This window comes from Eubalaena glacialis, chromosome 2, assembly GCF_028564815.1.
Source record: "Eubalaena glacialis isolate mEubGla1 chromosome 2, mEubGla1.1.hap2.+ XY, whole genome shotgun sequence".
Taxonomy (NCBI): Eukaryota; Metazoa; Chordata; class Mammalia; order Artiodactyla; family Balaenidae; genus Eubalaena; species Eubalaena glacialis.
In genome coordinates this window covers 8,541,035-8,555,417 of record NC_083717.1, presented here as the reverse complement: position 1 = coordinate 8,555,417, position 14,383 = coordinate 8,541,035, and the positions used below count along the sequence as shown (strand labels likewise).

Below are 14,383 nucleotides of genomic sequence, written 5' to 3'. Positions count from 1 at the left end.
GTGCGACCATTAATTTCAAAGGTTATTTGATCCTCTAGATTCTAGAAGATCTCAGAATTAAGCCCTGGACCACGTGCTATATAAAACGCTTCCCCGGTGCTCTGTGTGTTCTAAGTTGACATCTTATGTTATGAATGCTGCTCAGGAAAATGTACTGTATTTACAGGGTATGTATATAAGTCAAAGCCATTCAGTTAAATACAATCAAGGTTGTAGAGTCCGGCATTCATTAATAGAGCAAAAACAACTTTCTACAATACTAAACTATGAGAACGGGACATCTAAAATGCCTTATGTTTGGCCACCAAACCAAATGTGGTCCACTTCAACGTTATGGGGATTTTCCCAGATGTGGATGGGAAGAGGTAAAATCAAGGAATTCTGGATTACTTCTCTTGTTCCGAAACTCCGGGCCACTCAAGCATACTAACCGTGGGCTTGTACAGAGAACGGTGTTTATCAGGGAATCCCAACTTCTGTGACGTGAGTTTTACGCTGGGAGATAAACTGACCTTTTGGATAAGGTGTCTGACCTCTCCCCTCCCCTGACAGCTATTTCTCACCCCAGACAGCTGCTGTTATAAACAAACTGCGAGGGAACACTTTGACAAATGAAGCCAAACCAGGATCCTTTGTTTCTCTGCAGCCAACAAGCTGGGATTCCACAAGCTCATGCGGGGGCCATGAGTTACTGGAGGCCAGGCCTGCCCTTCCTCCCCGCCGACCATCCCTGTAGCCCCACGTTCCCAGGATCTGCGGGGCCAGATGACGCTGTCCCCAGCTCACATTCCATCCTGTCAGGGGACTCTCAAAAATAAATAATATTTACAGCAGAGTTTAGAGCCTGTGAAAGAAAAGGCGGGGAAAAGTATCTTCAGAGTAAGTAGACCAGACAATGGAATCCACTGGATCTGTGGTTATTAAACCATTTTTTCATGGGACTTCAGAGCCCTTTGTAAATAGATATGAACCTGCACTTACCAAGAGCCTCAAGTCCAATACTAAATGAAAGGCATAAAAAACTAACAAAGAAAAAACAGAACAAAGTATAGTTTCTAGATCCTGAAAACGCTGCACTCAATCCATTCGGTCAACAGTTACTGGCCACCTACAAGGTCTCCTGCTAAGGCTATAAATAAACCTTCATCGCCCCTCCCCCCAAAAAGGACTACCTCTGTTTCATAGCAAGAACTTGGGAAACCTAAATAAAAGGGGCCTGGAGGCCTCCTTCTACAAATAATCAAACTGAGCTGAAGGGACTATATTTTAGGATCAGGGGTCAGCCCACTACAACCCACTGGCCAACCCTGCTTGTTTTTATGTGGCCTGTGAGCTAAGAATGGTTGGGAAAAAAATCTTAAGAAAAAAGTCTTAAATGGTTGGGGAAAAAAAATCAAAAGAAGAAGAATATTTTGTGGTACATGAAAATGTATATGACATTCAAATTTCTGAATTTATAAATAAAGTTTTATTGGAACACCGACATACTCATTTGCTTACCTACTGTCTCTGGCTGCTTTTGCACTTAGAAAGGGAGGGGTGAGTAGTTGCAACAGAGACTGGGTGGCCTGCAAAACCCAAGTATATACTGTCTGGTTCTTTACAGAAAATGTTTGCTGACCCTTGTTTTAGATCGTCAAAGAATTTTTTTGGTTTTGCTGAGATATGAGTGAGAAAATATGCCTCCGCCTTTGCTAGAAAGCCTTAGAAATGCATGGGGAGCAGAGAGAAGGCAGCTAAGACCTGAAAAACCAGTCAGCATGAAGTTGAGAAAGCTGGACAAGTAGAGGTAGACCACCAGGTGAAGTAGTTTAGGCTGCATTTGCAGATCAGATCCCCCAAAGCATGAGAAAACACCCAAGTTCCTTCACGGAGCAGAGGTATAATCTGCATTTCTTTTTCATACCAATTCTGCTAATTTCCTAATGATGGGCCAGGATCCCACGCCCTGATGCTGTTCTTGTACATGTGGTTGAGTCTTCATATCTCTAGACCTTGATTCTAAAGAATGAGCTATACTGGACTTCCCTCAGGGGAGTTCAATAAAACAGAATCCCAGGAATGATGTCTGTCTTTGAGCAGACAGTCCTGTTGGTGGATGGTTACAACCCCTACTCTGTCTCCAGTAATGATCAGGAGAGACTGGCAATTCAGCCTTACTGGTCAACGGGCCACGCATAATGAAATGAATGATGAGATTGAAGTTTGTGGATCGACAGGGTTATTAAAGCAGGGCACATTTTTCCCCGTGGTTAAGTCTGTTTATGTTCTCTCCCTAACATAACATCTGGAAAAGGAAAGACAGTAGAAGTGGGATATTTATATTGTAACACTTTCATGAAAGACATCTTCCTGCGGGCTAGGATTTTGTACCTTCAGGGTTGGAACTAAAACAGAGGAAAAAAAAGATGTGTGCATCCATGGGGTTATCTCTAGTCAAGTTCATACCACAATGATAATTCAAGGCTCCACAAAGACACCTGGGCAACCTGACACACCTCAATACAATGGCCATGTGTGACAGTGGGTTCTAATCTCAGCCTTTTAGTAACTTTCATTTGGTACAGAATATCCTCCTATTACTACGCTTTCTCTGCCTGATGTATCTATTTCCATTGACAAGTTGGGAATTGGATTTCAACATTAAGATATAATATTAATAAATTGCCCTCCTACGAAGAAAAGACAGAATAGTTTCTTTTAATAGAGATGCAACAGACTACTTTTTTAAGCCAAAAACTTTTGTAAACTCACCTAGAAAAGTCTCCCTTTGCCTCCTGTAGAAGAAGAAAATTCAACATCAGTGACACATTCTGATCCCATGTTACAGATTTTAAAATACATTGTAATGAAGTCCTCTACTGAATCAGTCCGACTGACTGCTGTTTCGTCCTATCAGCTATAGTATAATTAAGGAAGGACACGTGTATTTATCGCTTGAATATGAGACAATTAAACTTTAGAAAGTTATATACAAAGAAAGTGATTCATAATGACAAAGGGAAAGTTTCCACTTCTAAGCCCTGATCTAACTTTTTCCAGTTTAAAGATTCTGAACCTGGATGTCTGTCTGGATAGCACTGTCTATGTGTCTCTGTCTTGTGTTATTTGTTGTTTTATCTTGTATTGTGGGCTTTTGGAGGCAGGGACCATGGAATCTGTAATGCATTAGCATAACGCCTGGAACATAGTAGTTGCTCACTAAATCTTGCTGAAGGAATAAATTAATGACATCATTTTAGTTCATCTTGCCAGTGTTTCTAATATTCCGTATGCTTCTTTTTCACATAAGCTAAGGATCTTTTCCTTGTCTTTCATGACAGTGATTCTCCTGGCAATTAATTCCTGCTTTTTACTTGGCTTTCTCCAGTGACCTGAAGAAAAGGGGGTCACTGGATGGTCTCAGTTTCCCCCAATCTCAGGTTAGACACACAATTTTCCTTTGCAGAGAAATACAGTCTTAAAATTTTGGAGAAGAACAGAGAATAGAGAAGACTCTATTTGCTGCCATGGTGTAGTTTCCCCAGTAGCTCTTTCCTGCTTGTGGCTAATTAAGAAGTCAAACAGCTAGTGGATATAACAATTGCCATGCATGATAAGTCTTATTCCTCTTTCTTCTGTGTATGGCCCTGGCATACAAAGACGAGAGGGAGATGACTTACCTGTAAAATATACGAGGCTAATTCAAACACCACTTCACTGTCAACATCAATCAGCTCCTGAAAGGAAAACCAAGGAAGATAAGTTTGGTCCTTTAGTGATGATTTCTTTATGATCTCTCCCCAAAGAGGATGGGTATTTCTTTTCTAAGGTGTTCCCTAAAATCTCAAGCACTCATAGAATATCTTTTCTGAATCTACTTGGACCTGAATGCTCCCTGACATGCTTTTTACAGCTCTTAGAATGAATCCAGTGGTCCTGGGTCTACACAGTTGCCTCCAGGGCTTCCTCTTTGTCTTCATGAGAAATTAAGGGATGCGCCAGTCCCCGGCTTTTTACAAATCTGTCAACCTGATTAATCAACGGAGTAAGGTTACTTGATAACCACATGCATTTTTCTCTCTAAACTCTACTTCAGAACCAGGAATAAGGCTTTATTGAAGAAAAGGTTACAGTGGGATTGTGACTCTTTTAAAATTAAATAAGATGAAAAATATAATTCCCCAGTTGCACTAGCCACATCTCTTTCATGTACTCAATACTTCAAGGTAGCTGTTGGCTACCATGATGTCAGAGCACATGCAGGGCACTTCGCTCATTGCAGAAAGTTCTACTGGTCTGCACTGTTAGAGAATCCAAGTTTAAAAATACTCTGTTCTCTAGTTCTTCCCCCAAATATTTAATCATGATCTATGGACATGGTCTTAAAAGGACATCAGCCTCTCGTACGTTTTTAAAAAATCCTATGTATATATATTTCAAAATATATATAGTCCACATCTCCTTTTATCTAACAGCTTGATTGAGGTATAATAGATACAGAAAGAAATTGCACACTTTATATAATGTGTTAGTTCAGACATACACAAACACCTGTGATACCATCACCATGTTCAAGGTAATAAACATCTATCACCTCCAAAAGTTTCCTTGTGTCCCTCTGTGTGTTTTTCTCGGGGGGAGATAAGAACACTTAACGTGAGATCTACCCTCCTAACAAGATTTTAAGTGCACAACACTGTATTTGATCTACAGTTCAGATCTTAAAGACAAAGGGAAACCTGGAGTCCACCAGCACGCAAGAATAATAACCAAATTCATTGATGTTGTACTTCTGTTATCAAGTACAAGTAGAAATGCCTGCCTTTCTTTTCTCTCCTTAATACCACTAGATCCTACAGTGAGTGACTGGAGCACAAAAAATTAGAGCTAGCACCGACTTAAGACCTCAGCTAGCCCAGCCACCCGCTTTCATTGAGAACAGAAACCAAAAACCAACAAGGGACTCCCCCAAAGTCACAAGGCTTTAGTGGCTGTGATGGGGCTGGAAAGCACCCCCAACTTCTGGTCCAGCGTCTGACCTTCTGGAGGGCGTGCTCTCCCCCAAACCAATCAGGTCACAGTCTCAGCCAACATGGTCTCAGGACCACACGTGGCATCAAAGTTAGCTAAAACAAGGGTTATTTTTTTTTCGAAGTATAAACCAAACTCTGATTCACAGATTTTCTAATTATTTTTGTGTGATCCAGAAGTGGCCCCTGTAATTCAAAACAATGCATTGAAGCAAGCCTGTGTATTTCGAGGGAAGGATATCCTGCAGGCTCTTTCGAGCTTAGGAATTTCAAATATGGATAATAATGTTTGCCACCGAACCACCTTGGAGCGTGGGCTGAGAGAACTAACGAGAGACATGGCAGGATTGGGGACAATAATTCTTTATGCTTAACCAGCTGAAGGAGCTTTACGGACACTGTAATTGATACAGACTGTCAGTGCTGGAGTGTGGAGGAATGCTTGGAATTGCAGTCCTGGGATTACCAGGTCCCATCAGAATGTAAATCATTTAACAGTGGACAAATGATTTAACAGAAACACCGTACAGGGTTTCCACAATGGATCATTTCTACTCGCACTATGTGCCTTTCCATTCCCACCAGTCGACTTCCTGAAGTCGCTGGTGTGTACTTGTCAGCGTACTCCGTCAAACATTTACACCAAGGTTACAGGCAACGGTCAACGGTGGCTAATAGTTAACATCCCAGGAGAGGCCAACTCAAAACCAACCATCGGGAGCAACCCTGTTAAGTGCGAACATTGTTTTTAGTTCATTACTTGACTCATCTGCTAAAGGGAAACGTCTATACCTTTGGGAAGGGGGGCAGGAGTGGGGAAGGCGGAGGGCGGTCGTTTTCTATTTGATTTGATTTTACACAGTCCATTCTGCAGTTCCAGGAGAGACTGTCAGATGCTAATCGCATGGCAGCATTAACTGTAATGTATCATTATTCAGAATCAAGCTACCAAAGATGCCCATTTAAACATCGAACCTGATTTATACGAGTTCTCTCTCACCGACCGTATGTGTCCTCAGGGTAAGTGGGAACTAGTGTCTCTAACTGGGGTGAGTTTCCACCTTCTCTGACCTTGACCATCTCCCAGTGAAGATATTAAAAACAATGAGAGCCAGAACGTGACCGGTAAGAGGGAAAAGGATTGAAGAATGAGGTGGCCCAGACATCCCCACTCTTGCAAAATCTGATGGGAAAGAGAGCTGCAGTATTCCTTCTCACCGTTTCCATTTAGTATTTATTGAGTTCAAGAATCATGGCAACATCTGTCCTCAGAGGAATCAGTACAGAGTCTAAATGGTGTTTATAAGACCCAATCTAGGAACGGGGATGGGGGCGGGGGAAGAGATGCTCCTAATGGCGAAGAAAATGCTTTCCTACCTCGCAGTCTCTGCCTGATTCCCTGATGTCTCCTGTTTACAATACCTTCTCCCTTTTATACCGCGTCCTCCCGGGTGATTTTATCCCCTGCGATGGAACAGAGCTCTAGATTTCCTGCCCACACCACACACCTCCCGTTGTACCTCAAACACTGAGAGCTGAGTCCCCGTGGGGAGGAGTGGACAGATGTTTCCAGGGATCCGCCTACCATATAACATTCCAAAGATCACTCCACTTTTTCTCATCTGGCTTCTCTCGAATGCACAGGTGGCTATTTTCAAGTGTTTCTGCTCAAGCAGAGCAAATAAACTGAACAAGATCACGAAGAGTGCGTGCAAAAATCCCATACTTTCCTGGGGCACTGGGTTTTCCCCCGACCGAGGATGAAATGGAGAAGGATGGGGAGCAGAATTCCCTTCAAGGAAGACGTACGGGTGTTTCCCATCTGGCATCACCCACAGGCTGGACGTGGGATGCTCCTCTGTGCCCCCAGTGCTCTGAGAGCCATTTGAGGAGGGGTGTCGGCAGGGTTGTCTGCTGAGCTGGAGTCTTCCTTGGGAATCTAGGGTGGTCTGGTGGGCATGGAATCATTTTCTCCTGAGACTCACTGGTAACAGGGGGATGCTGATGGAAGGGAAAGTGATGTCACGGAGTTCACGTGTCCTCTGGATATCTGTTTTACTTACTACTGAATCATGTGTGCCGCTTTCTCTGATCTTTTGCCACGTGGTATGGATAGACAAAACGTGACTCGCTGCAGGGTGTGTGTGTGTGTGTGTGTGTGTGTGGTGTGTGTGTGGTGTGTGTGTGTGTTCAGACAGGGCTGGGGAAGATGGCACTCTGCATTGTTCTACAAGTTGCTGAAGGAGGAGGCCTGAGGTCATATATCAGCAGCCTCACGGTTAAAAATATGCTCAAAAAGATTTCCATTCTGAGGGTCTCTGAGTGTTCCAGAGAGGCCCCATGAGAGTCCCCAGTGACAGGTGTAAGGACGGTCTCCAAAAGTCCTGAGAGCTGGAGGAACTCGTCACGACCCCCTTGCTCCGAGGGCCTTGGTGGTGGTCTGCAGACTCAACTGAGAAGCTTAATGAAAAGCCTTCCTCCTTGGTCAGGAATGAGAGAAATTCCAGCTTTCATGGACGATTCATGAGAGCTTTATAACAGGAAAGACGATGAGCAACCACATGGTAGGTTGAAAAGATTTCAATGAGAACGACCTTTGCCAAGTCCAAGCAGAACGACCTGCAGGGCTGCCTGATGGTTTTCCTGGTAAATCCTCACCCACTGTAACCATCTTTCTTTGTACCCACAAAACGCCTGAAGAGGATGGTTTCTTGCCATCCTCTTGAAGACCATTTCTACTCCGGGGCATTGAATAAATACATCCCTGGACCTCTTTGAGTTCCATTTTCCTCGTCAGTAGAATGGAGAGAACAATTTCTTTTCCAATTATTGTATTGAGTCTGGTGAGGCGGAAATGTAGAGATGATTTGGAAACTCTGAGACTCACTACAAATATCGGGTCTGCATTATTTATTTTCACTTACTGGTATTTCTGAATCATCTGAACTCCACAATTTTGTCTGTTCTTCAGCATTTTTTAGCATTTATTGCAATCTTTTTTACATTTTATTTTATTTTTTAAAAAACTTTTTATTGGGCTATAGTTGATTTACAATGTTGTGTTAACTTCTGCTGTACAGAAGTTATACATATACATATATCCACTCTTTTTTAGATTCTTTTCCCATATAGGTCATTACAGAGTATTGAATAGAGTTCCCTGTGCTATACAGTAGGTCCTTGTTGCTTATCTATTTTATATATAGTAGTGTGTATATGTCAATCCCAATCTCCCAATTTATCCCTCCCCCCTTTTTCCCCCCTGGTAACCATAAGTTTCTTTTCTATGTATGTGACTTTATTTCTGTTTTGTAAATAAGTTCATTTGTATCATTATTTTAGATTCCACAGATAAGTGATATCATATGGTATTCATCTTTGTCTGACTTACTTCACTTAGTATGATAATCTCTAGGTCCATCCATGTTGCTGCACATGGCATTATTTCATTCTTTTTTATGGCTGAGTAATATTCCATTGTATACACGTACCACATCTTCTTTATCCATTCATCTGTCGATGGACATTTAGGTTGCTTCCATGTCTTGGCTATTGTAAATAGTGCTGCAATGAACATAGGGGTGCATGTATCTTTTTTTTTTTTTTTTTTTGGCTGCGTTGGGTCGGTCTTCGCTGCTGCATGCGGGCTCTCTCTAGTTGCGGCAAGTGGGGGCTACTCTTTGTTGCGGTGCACAGGCTTCTCATTGAGGTGGCTTCTCTTGTTGCGGAGCACGGGCTCTAGGCACACAGGCTGTAGTAGTTGTGGCTCGCGGGCTCTAGAGTGCAGGCTCAGTAGTTGTGGTGCATGGGCTTAGGTGCTCCGTGGCATGTGGGATCTTCCCAGACCAGGGCTTGAACCCGTGTCCCCTGCACTGGCAGGCAGATTCCTAACCACTGTGCCAGCAGGGAAGTCCATGCATCTTTTTGAATTAGAGTTTTCTCTGGATATATGCCCAAGAGTGGGATTGCTGGATCATACAGTAGTTCTATTTTTAGTTTTTTAAGGAACCTCCATACTGTTCTCCATAATGGTTGTTGGACTCTTTAGTAAGACTTATTTTTTAAAGGGGTGGGCAGCATTGTGTGTGTGTCTACATGTGTGTGTGTATCGGTCACCACGTATATCATCCCAATGGGTCCTGACACCCACATTCAGCCTCGTTGAGCCCATGTGACGCCCTGTCTCACTGCACAACCTACAGTGGCTACGGGAAGGTGCCCCCAGGCCATCAGGGGCTGAGGAGCAGGATGAGACTGATGTGATCTTGCACAATTCCTCTCTGACCCCTCTGCCAGTTTTTCATCAGTCAAGTCCCTTCATGTTTCTCTGGGGCACATGTTTGTCTGGGGCATTCTCTCTCTCGGTGGCCCGGGTATTTCTCCCGCTGTCCACTGCATAGAGTACATTTCACGATCCTGAGGAATCTCTCCTGTAGAGGCCACGGGCACAGCCCAGATCATGGGCCTGCATACGTTTATTTCTAGAGAGTTGAAGATGGAAGTCCCTCTCTGTCCTCCTCCCCTTCCTCTCTCTGTCACGTGAGCACACACACCAAGCTGGCAATCCTCCACCTAAGAGATAAGGACCAGGATTCTGTGAGTCTGAGACAAATGTTTATGTTGGTTCCTTTGTCCTGTGGGACTTGATTCTGGGCTTTTGTTTCCCTCATCTTCAGATGAGATAGCCTCTGCTCATTAGCAAATCTCTTGGAAGATCTTGGATAAAGATTGCTTATTTTAATTTCAGCAAGAGTGATTGTATTTAGACCAAAGCAACAAACTTGGCCCAGGGATGACTGTTTGAACTTCAATCATATGTGACGCTCTTAGTTCAACGGGGACATCTAGGCACAGAAGTCTGGACAAGACCCCCCCCCAGCGCACAGAAAGGAGGAATTTTAAGTTTGTTTGCTTTTCTGACATGATCTGCTCTCAGTGGGTACATGTAGGCTCCAAACTTGGTAATTTCCTAGGAAATATGCAAATCCTTTCTCCCTGGGATTGGAAACGAAGCCATTAAAAACAATTTACTGAGCATTGACTATGCGCCTTGTTTAGTGAGAGGTCAGTGGAAGGTGATCATCAAAATTCACTCAGAAAAATGCTGGTGCCAACTTCTCCTCCAACCCAGGAGACATATTTCTGTGCATCTTCAGATGGTGACCACGGGCCCTGTTTCTTTGGTTATCATTTTGGACAAGATAAATTTTAAGATCAAGCATTTAAATGTGACGGATGTATATAAAGAGTGGATGTTCAGCCCCTTCCGTTCAAACATGAGATTCATAACAGGGCAGTTAGTTATTTCGACCAGTCCCTTACTTCACCCAACTTAAATCATCTAAAGATCAAATTGCTCCTCTGAGGAACTGAATAGCAGTGGAAGGTCCTTCAGCGTGGGGGCCTCTTTTCTGTCATTCATTCATTCATTTATGGCTGCGTTGGGTCTTCATTGCTGTGCACGGGCTTTCTCTAGTTGTGGCGCTACTCTTCGTTGTGGTGCGTGAGCTTCTCATTGCAGTGGCTTCTCTTACTGCAGAGCGCGGGCTCTAGGCGCGGGGGCTTCAGTAGTTGTGGCACGCGGGCTTAGTTGCTCCTCGGCATGTGGGATCGTCCCGGACCAGGGCTCGAACCTCTGTCCCCTGCATTGGCAGGCGGATTCTTAACCACTGCGCCACCAGGGAAGTCCCGGGAGCCTCTTTTCTTATCTCTCGGAAGGTACGCCTCTGAAGATGATTGGAAGCTGGATTTCAGAATTCTATATTTCCCTTATAACTTTAAGATCTATCATCTAAGGGAATCCTTCTTTTTAAAAATTAAACAAAACATTTTGACGTTTTATGACCTAGCACTTGTTGTCTGCAGAGCTTTTGAAAATTATCGTGGTGCCTAATTTTGACAGCAAGCTCACTTTGCCGGTGGAGAAGTCCGAGCAGGCAGGAGTCAGTCCTGAAGGTGGTGGAAGTGCTGAGATTAGGGTCCACGTCCACCCCAGCACCCCCTCCAGCGTAGCAAGTCCACTGCCCCCCACGGGGCTGACTGATGGGACTTCTCCAGACGGCCAGATGGAAAACTTGGCAGGAGAGCTCTGCTTTCCTGTGTCGCTTCCCAGGAAGCACACATCATCCCAGGCTCACTTCCCATGGGAGTTTTCCTCGGAACTAGACACACATTTCTCAGTGAGTTTCATCCACCCCTTGGTCATAAGTTTCCTTTCCATGACCCGCCGTCCCCTGAATGAGTCGAAACACAACAGAAATGCTGGTGAAGGCAGCGGCCACGTGGGGTGTCGACGACCCCTTTTGATACCTCTTCCTGCTCCACTTAAAGGAGACGAGCCGAGCCCTGCTCGTTCCTGACCAGATTCTAACTTTCTGCATCTTGGACAGATTATGACTGTAATTTCCTGCTCTTTTGGTAGAAAATAGGGGGATTGTCAAGCAAGGAGAAGTGAGAGAGAAATCCACTGCAGTTCTGCTGTCTCCTGGTGAAGAGTGGAAAGTGACAGCTGGCATTCATGGTTTGGGGAAAATGACAAAACAAATGAACAAAGCAAAACACCTTTCCTCGCTTTTGTGCTGTTGAAGAGATCAGAGGTCTGCTCTCTGGAGAAGATGATGCGTAGGAAGCTAGGATGAAGTAGACCGAGAGCTCAGGGATTAAAAAGGGGGCCTATACCCCAATGGAGGTCACTCCGTCCCCAAGACCCTGAAGTGGGAGGAGACATCCCAGGAGGGAAGTAAGACATTACATCCTCTGGAGACAATGAAGAGCCACGAGAAAAGACACCAAACACTGATAATTGGGGTTCCCACTGAAAGAAACAGCTTGCCACTGGGACACTCCACAGGGACAGCCACAGAGGACCATCCCCACCTGGGCACTTGGAGCTTTTGAGTGCCTCACTCTTAAATACGGATGGAAAGCCTCCTACATGAAAGACAGAGACCAAAATAAATAAACAGAAAAAAAAAAGAACTGGAAAGAAACACAAAGGAAACAGAACATGCATGATAATTAATATTATTGGAGTGATAAGAGGATATTAGGCTCAAAGACAATAATAGGATTACATGTATATAAAGAAAAATCAGATAATATGAAGGAAGTCTGGGAAATTCAAAACATGATGGCAAAGGTTAAAAAGTTAATAGAGGAGATTAAAGATAATATTGAGGAAATCTTCTAGAAAGTAGAACAAAATGACAAAGATGGAAAATAGGAGAAACCAGGTATCAAAGCAGGAGGCTGTGCCCGGCATCTGATTAACAGGAGCTCCAGAAGGAGAGCACAGAGGAAACAGAGAGACATCACTAAAGAAATACAAAAAACCTCCCAGAACTGGAGAATATGAATGTCCAGACTAAAAGTGCCCATTGAATACACAACATAGTGGGCTTACAAAGACCTACTTTAGGGCGCACCATCCTGCAACTTCAGATGAAGAGGAATAAAGAAGAAATCCTAAAAGATCCCTGGATGGTCATGGAGGTGGGGGGAGTCCACATACAGTGCATGGACTACAGACTTCACCAGAGCAACTCTCAAAGACTCTGAGGCAACACCTTTGATATTCCGAGAGAAGTCATTCTGTATTTCCACATCCAGTCAAACCATTAACCAGATATAAAAGTAGAGCAAAGGCTTTTTCAGATATGCAAGGACCCAAACATTTTACTTCTCATATACGCTTTCTCTGGATTACTGCAGGATGTTCTCCAGTGAAACAATGGTGTAAAACAAAACACAGGAAGACTCAGGATCCAGGAAGCAGAGCACCCAGTCCAGACCTGGGGTGAAGGGAAGACGGGACAGGAAAGGGGCATCTTGGGCTGAGGGCTATGAATGAGTCCATGTCCAGACAGGAACAGAAGGACAGAGGACTCTAAAAGGGAGGTGCCTGGGAAAACAACAAAGGCAGCAGCAACAAAAGCCAAGCTAAAGAGAGGAATGGATGAATTATCTGATGCATATGCAAATTAACGTCGGTAGACATTTGGGAATCTGTAGCTTTTGGAAAAAAAATGATGGGTACATAGAAACTAAAACAAGTAACAGCAAGGCAATTATTATTACCTTTAGGTAAAATAACTGGTTGTCTAAAAAAGGAATCACAACCTTAGGAGGCTACTTGGATTAGTCATAATAATGTAATGCTGATGGGTATGGCTTTTGCCCAGAACTGTGCTATCACCATACTGGGAAAATGGGAAAAGGAAAGTGTGGGTGGTTGCATAGGAGACCTCAATCCTCACCTACCTTACGAGGAATTCAGTACATCAAAAATGGATAAATCAAGGAATAACACCCTGTGCCTATTATTTAGAAACAGAGAGAGGCAAATACCAGAAGAAACAGCTAAAATTGCTGGAAGTGGCAGGAGTTGCGGGGGGGGGGGAGGGGTGAGGTGGGCTCTTTTTCATAAACAGCCTCCTAGAGCCATGTGGCTTCTAAACCATGGCATATATTACTTAGATAAAAATAAATGTGAACACGTTAAAAAAGCGAATGAAATAAGGACTTGGAAGAAGCAGGAATAAACAGCTTATGGTATCTGAACAACTTAGATTCTAGTACGTTGTAGGAATCGCTCCCCAAGACACAGGGAGGGCGCTGGGTCAGCTGGTATCAGCATCACCTACTGGTTACGTGTCTGGCACCACTCTCAGGTCCATCAAGGCCTCCAAAGTGCCAGAGGGCTGTGTGGGCAGCACACAGAAAATCGCAGCCAAGATGAACTCAGATCTGATTCCAAGTGAGCAATTCTATCTCAGCGGGAGCTAATAACGTGCCTGGTGGGGTGCTAACCACCTTCACGTCTATCTCGCTTCATCTCCCCAAGAAGGTGGTGGGTTGGGTCTTTTAATATCCTTGTTCAACCGAAGAAGAAAATTAAGCTTGGAGACATCACAGAAGGTGTTCACATTTATTGCAGTTGCTAAGAGGCAGAGGTAGGAAGGGAACCCAAGTCTGTGAGCCACGGAGTCTAAACCCCTAATCACAATCATTCTGCTCCAGGGCCTTCCGCCATCTTTACATATTTACAACTGTGCCAAGCCTGTTCCACCACTTCTGGTTCCTTGTCTTTCACTAAGTTACTAAATCTCTCCAGCATCGGTTTCCTCCCTCAGTAAAGCTGACGATGCCATCCCACTCGTGAGCCTCAAAAAATGTAAGATAAGTGAAAAAATTTTTATAGACTCTAAGTGTCAACTTATGCAAATGAAAATATTATTTTTGATGACGGGAAGGAGACGGGTGGCCTTGTGACGCGATTCTGTCTCCTATGTAACCTTCAGAAAAGCCATCTCGGGCTCACTGACGCGACTCACTAAGCTCCAGGACAGATGCTGAGAAGAGACAGCTGGGGT

General features: G+C 43.9%; 1 protein-coding gene across 7 annotated transcripts in view; it reads right to left on the bottom strand.

The window, feature by feature from the left end:
• Window positions 1-14,383, bottom strand: part of FRMD4A (FERM domain containing 4A) — a 338,180-nt gene that overhangs the window by 112,595 nt on the left and 211,202 nt on the right. For all 7 annotated transcript variants that reach the window (XM_061178281.1, XM_061178328.1, XM_061178300.1 and 4 more), the window contains 2 exons: window positions 3,663-3,719; window positions 2,755-2,777 (listed from right to left, as the gene is read on the bottom strand). In XM_061178281.1, coding sequence (XP_061034264.1) covers window positions 2,755-2,777; window positions 3,663-3,719 — 80 coding nt within the window. The remainder of the gene's footprint in view (window positions 1-2,754; window positions 2,778-3,662; window positions 3,720-14,383) is intronic.